This window comes from Arachis ipaensis, chromosome B02 (assembly GCF_000816755.2).
Source record: "Arachis ipaensis cultivar K30076 chromosome B02, Araip1.1, whole genome shotgun sequence".
Classification (NCBI taxonomy): domain Eukaryota; kingdom Viridiplantae; phylum Streptophyta; class Magnoliopsida; order Fabales; family Fabaceae; genus Arachis; species Arachis ipaensis.
This window is the reverse complement of record NC_029786.2, coordinates 103,026,282-103,032,374: the sequence shown is the minus strand read 5'-3', so window position 1 is coordinate 103,032,374 and position 6,093 is coordinate 103,026,282. Positions and strand designations below refer to the sequence as shown.

General features: G+C 36.0%; 2 protein-coding genes across 2 annotated transcripts in view; one reads left to right on the top strand and one right to left on the bottom strand.

Moving 5' to 3' along the window:
- On the top strand, positions 382–1,996 carry LOC107626089 (ABC transporter F family member 4). Its single transcript, XM_016328868.2, has one exon. The coding sequence runs from the start codon at positions 472–474 to the stop codon at positions 1,798–1,800; it is 1,329 nt and encodes a 442-aa protein (XP_016184354.1). The 5' UTR covers positions 382–471; the 3' UTR covers positions 1,801–1,996.
- LOC107627920 overlaps positions 2,203–6,093 on the bottom strand; it is a gene marked incomplete at its 5' end in the record, with an annotated part of 6,349 nt that continues 2,458 nt past the window's right edge. The window contains 6 exon segments of the mRNA XM_016330729.2: positions 2,203–3,031; positions 3,702–3,856; positions 4,101–4,216; positions 4,341–4,442; positions 4,678–4,795; positions 5,034–5,167. Coding sequence (XP_016186215.2) covers positions 2,545–3,031; positions 3,702–3,856; positions 4,101–4,216; positions 4,341–4,442; positions 4,678–4,795; positions 5,034–5,167 — 1,112 coding nt within the window.

Below are 6,093 nucleotides of genomic sequence, written 5' to 3'. Positions count from 1 at the left end.
ATTTTTTAAAAAATAAATATAACTTGATGATTATATAAAATATTTTAAATTGTCAGTAGATTAATTAAATTCAAAGTGTAAATAATTATGTTTTAAAGTTTAAATTTGCCCAATAATTTTGTGTCTTTTAGGATTTCAACAATATGGTATTCACTATTCAACTATTAACTAACATTTATAATTTGAATTTCATTTTGATGATTTTTTAATTTGTAACAAATAACAATTACTAAAAAAAGAATTGTTTCATCAAAATAATGAAATTATTGTTTTGAGTTATGCAATTTTAATAATTTTCTAATACATTAACCCTTCACAAATAATAATAATAATAAAAAAGAAATTGACATTTCAGTTTGACTATAAATAAGGTTTTGTTGACTACTGAAACACTTAGCTGGAAGTTCTTCTAGCTGACTTGTTTGTTACTTCGGACTCCAATTTCTCACTTTTCTTCCACAGATTCCTCCAATGAATTTCTTCAAATCGGTATTCTCCGACGATCCTGATCCCAATCCTAATCCCTCGCCACCACAACCCTCCCCTTCCTCCTCCGCCACCACCACCGGCGCGTGGAAATTCGGCGACCTGATCAAAACCCTAAGTTCTAAATCTGAATCGATAATCGAAACCTACCGCCGCGACCTGCACGAATTCGGAACCGGACTGAAGAAGGAGATCGAGGTAGCTCACGGTTCCGTTGGCCACGTCATCGACGAGCTCGGAACCACCGTGGCGAAAGGAACGTCTCAGATCATATCCAAAAGCAAGGACGCGATCCGAGCCGTTGATAACCAATCCGATTATTCGGATCAGAAGAGAAGTGGACGCTTCTTCAGTAGACTTGATGCTGCGGTTCGTGATATTCAGGGTGATGCTGGAACTTACTGTGATGAACCTGAGGATTTGCAAGAGTTCAACGAGTGGAAATTAGGGTTTTCCATTGATGCGAAGAATGAAGAAATGGAGAGGCTTTTGAAGGAGAATGAGGCAATGGAAGGTGTTTATAAGAGTGTTGTTCCCAAAATTGTTGATCATGATGTGTTTTGGTTAAGGTATTATTATAAAGTTTCTAGATTGAAGAAAGATGAGGATGATGTTAGGGCTAGAATTGTGAAGGGGATGAACAAAGAAGAAGAGGATTTGAGTTGGGAAGTTGATGATGATGATGATGATAATGGTAATGGTAATGGTAATAATACTGATGGGGTTGAAGCTAAACAAGAGGGTAGTGTTGGTGGTGGTGAAAGTGTAGATGAAAGAGGAAGAACGAGATTGAATATGGAAGAGGTAAAGAGTTCAGGTGAGGAAGGATTGAAGACAGAGAAAAGAGAGAATTTGTTGGAAAGTAAGGAACTTGGCAAAAGGGTAGATGAGTTTGTTGAGGGATCCGGATCCGGAGGTGTTTGGAAGGTGGGTAGCGGCGATGGTGGAGTGAAGGAAACTATTGAGGAAGGAAATGTTGATGGTGTGCCAAAGTTTGAAGTGGACAATGCTGGAAGTAATAAGATTGATGAGAAAATGGTAATGGAAAGGAAGAAGGTTGATGATGTGAAATCTACAGATAAGAATGATGGAAGTAAGCACTTGTTTCATCAGGAGGAAGAAGAGGAAGAGGAACTTGGTTGGGATGAGATTGAGGATCTTAGTAGCATTGATGAAAAGAAAATAACTCAGAGTGGTAGTACAAGCATTAGTAAGATCGATTTGCGGAAGCGACTTAGTGCTGCAGAAGAAGAGGAGGAATTGAGTTGGGACATTGAAGAAGATGAGGAGCCTGCTGCTAGTGCTAAGGCCTGAAATATTTGATTCTTTCTGTTCGTTTCTCAAGAGAAATATCAAATATGTATATGTAAGTTTCCTTATATTCTCTTTTTTATGTATTCTATATTTGTATGCTATTGAACAAAGCGTGTTATTCATGTATATAATAAATTCTAACAAACTCAGGAACTGGACATAATGATTCAAAGTAAGAAATTCACTGGGAGTATTAGTAATGTTGAAAACGTTTCCTGAATAAAATATTTCGACATGTAATTACAAGAGCTGAGAATCATAGATGGATCCAGTCTTTAAAGCAATACACGATGAAGACTAACCCTAATACAATACTGCACATATAACAACAGTAAGAAAGTAGAGAGGATCATGAAAGCTTGATTAACTTAAATTTATAATTTCTTACAAAATTCTACCCTCGAGATAATTCACACTCTTCAAATATGAAAGCTTGACTATTCTACTGAAGCTCAAAAAGAAGTAAAAGAAAAAAGAAAAAAAGAAAGTAGAGGTGTTGGACACCACTACTCGCTACTCTAGTGGAAATAAAAGGGCTAAAAGGGGTGAAGGGGAAAAAATGAAAAATTAACCAAACTTCTCTAGCTGCACTTGAGGCATGTCTAGTTTGTACAACAAAAGAAAATGCTCCAAAGTGTAGAGAGAGCAAAGAGCTAAGGCATTAGCAACGCCCTTTTTCTTGAATGCACATTACTCTGGACTTTGAAGCTGAAGGCTGCTTCAAAAAACTTGGCTTGTCTCATCCTATCCTTCAACACTTATGCTTGGCTCTGAAGTGGACTCACCAATGTGTGGTTCAACTGGTGGGGCACTTAAAGCTAGAAGCCTTCCTTTTTGTGCCCTCGGCGGAAGATGCTTTGGAGGTTTTCTTGATGGCACATTCCATGGCAAGAAAACACCGGTACCACCACCGGCAAGCTTGCGAGGGTTCAATACCATAGGGGGCACAGGGGCAGCGGCTAGCATCACCATCGGGGCACGGATCATACCCCATTTTGGCATCATCATGTCCATACCATCATAACCAGTTATAGCAGCACCATATGGGCTAGCAATGCTTGGTTGCCAAAGGGTCATTGCACCTGCAGCCATTGTTGGTGTGGTTGGTGATTGGGATTGGTTTGAGTCTGGCCTCACTCTAAAGAAGGTGATGCTGACCCTTCTGTTAGGAGATGGACACATCACATGCCTTGCCATGTCAGCACTGTTCCCTCTCATCACCAGAAGTGACCTGCAATGTTAAGTTGTTTAGTCATCTAATCACATATTGTTAATTGTCTTGAACCATACTAGTATAAGTTTAAAACATAAATAGTACTTCATATGATCATTTCAAACTTCAGTATTTCACTGCACAAGACACAGTAGGTTGCAGAAGAAAAAATGGGAAGAAATTGCATTTCTAGTTATGATTCTAACTTTCTAAAAATAATGATAATCATAGCAGCACAAAGAACAGTGTACAGGCCCTAAAATGAATGGCACCAGGACCAAAAGCTCAACGAACCATAAGGCATGAATCCATATACCACACTCCTTAACAATCAGAAGCTTTCAGCCATTTACCATTGTAGACCTTGATGCTTAGAACAAGATGCTACTCTGCTAATGTAAGTTATTATCTACTGATAATCTTGTGTACTACTGTCATTCAAGAAACTGGAAAGAAGAAGAAGAAGAAGGAGAAGCAGTCTAATTCAATAACAAGTCTATCAACATATAGTAGCATGCATCCTCTATGATTACGAAGCTTGCACTTCCCATTATTCACTTACAGTTACATGCTGTCATATAAATGTTGAAGGTACTTCTTCCTTTGTATCCAGCATTGTGACTAGAATCTTAATTAATAAATGGAAGATTTTAGGACTGCAAAGAGTATTAAGTTCTTTAATATGTACCCCATCTTCAATGAGAGCATGAGTGGACCCTTGTAGTTTCCATCATTTTCACTCATAAGGATTCGCCCAAAAGCCATAGTTGATTCAGAGAGAACAAGAGTGGAGACAGGTTGATCCAGATGTGGTGGTTTCAGGAATGGCTGAGAAAACTCCTCCTAAAAAAAAGGAAAATCATATACACATTGGCAAAAGGCTATGCCATTATTCGTTAATGCAAATAATTTGTGTTTCTGTCTTTACAAACTTTGCTCTAGGATAGAGATATTTTATGTGTTGTCTTATTGTGTGTTTCTCAGTATCTCTGTATTTTTTTCCTAGAGCAATTATGGCTTTAAAATGATTGTAGTACCTATTATTCAAAGGAGGAGTAAGAGGGAAAGGAAAGGAGGTAACATTTACCTCTTCAAAAAAGTTGATGATACACCCATTTGGCCTTTTATACTCTGGAATTAACTTCCATTGTATAAGGTGATCTATGACATGTTCAAGAAGTGCTGGAATTGGCTCTATATTGCCTGATAACAAAAATGCAGAAAAAGAAAAACAGGGTTACACAGCATCACTATAGAAGCCAAATAACATTTTTGTTAATGTAAAGAAAACCTATTATATCTTTTTTTACAAAATTTCCTTTCTTACTTTTTGTGTCCTCCTTTATCTGTCCAAATAATGGAACACCCAGCTGAATCAGCTCTCTCTTGTTTCCTTTCACTTGTTTGTTGAATAGAATGAAGGTTTCACCTACATTTAGTCAAGAACAACAGGTTAACACTCTGAAAAAATGCATACAACAAAACATCTTACATTATTATATAACCGCAACAATAAACTGAAGGAAGTAAAGAATTGAAGTACAAACTTTTGAGTTTTGATTAATACTTGACCACCAAAGAAAAAGTGACAACATAGAAATCAGCATGAAATAAAGAAACAGAACATGAGAACAAGACACACAAAAAGGTTAATGGTGTCTTACCTGAGAGTTCTCCATTCTGGCCGGCAGCATGGATCTCATTCACAAAATCTGTCAGCTTGCAAAGTTCTGAATCAGTGAAAACATCTTCATATAACTTCAAACCTTTCACAACATTAACCTGCCAAATGCATTCAGCATGTCACCAATAGAGCAATAGCTGTCTGTTTCTTACGAATTGTGCCGTTTATACACAAAAAGATGATGAAATGAGCCTCAACACAGTGTATGAAGAGATAAAAGTTCAAAAAACATTTCTCATTTCTTGCTGCATAAACTACTGGGGACATCAAACTCTCTGAAATCCACCTTAATTGAATGTATATTTTGAGATTATAATGTGAAAGAAAGTAACTTACCATGTGCCCCTTCACTGATTCCTTTGCTGAGAAACCTTTAGTTAACTTGATCTGTGATGATCTTCCTTCACATTCTTCATGATTGGAACATATGTTAATATTGTTCGTTGAACTTCCCTGCATTTCTTGAGACCCTGCACAAGGAACAAATAAAACATTGATGCAAATTTTAGTACTCAACAAAAGAGCATTATAGTGAAACACATTCCATGTATATTGAACTATAAATTAACCATGGCTAATGCACACAATCATAGAGGAGTTAGCTTTAAAACGATTGAGTAACATTATTTGAATATGCAAAAGTAAGTATCAACAAAACGTCTAACAAAATTTACAAGGAAAAAATAAGGAATTTAAGTATTGAAACAATATACTTGGACTTTGAAAAAAACATTTACAAACAGAATCTTTGTCTCATTAATCATTTCGCCAATTTGACAAACACTTTTTTGAATGTTTGACTGGTAGGAAACATTTTATTGCCGTCCTTCAACAAAGTGAGTAACATTACTTTGGTTTCCCCACACCAATGTTAGAACATTAAATACTTCCAAAAAACAAGGGGGGCAAGCAGTGCTACAAAAACAAACACATGATAACAGTAGTTAAGTTAACATCACATGACTACTGTCTTAACAAAATGCATTCGGCTGCACTAGCATGTTTCTGTATTCACCTATATTTTTTTTGGCAATGTGATATTCTGAAGAGTTAGACAGACAACAATACAGGACATTATAAGATTAATATGTTATAAAATATTCATTACTTTTGTAGTTTTATTCCCAATATTTTCGGTCTATTCAAGAGTCAAGACATTGAGACATTGGAAACAGATTTTTTTTTTTTTCATTTTGATTGTTTTAGTACATATGTATTTTTGGTGGTGAAAATAATCACCAAAATAATCCAAGTTTTCAATAAATTTGATATTTAAAATAGATTTTTACTTTTAAAATTTTGATTTTTATCCCAAAATTTACTAGGACAAGTAGAATTTCTATATGTACAATTCCTTCCAACAACTCTCCACACAATTTGCATGTAATTTTGCACG

Coding starts and splice junctions, on each gene's coding strand:
- LOC107626089 (XM_016328868.2), top strand. CDS start 472: ATGAATTTCTTCAAATCGGTATTCTCCGACGATCCTGATCCCAATCCT.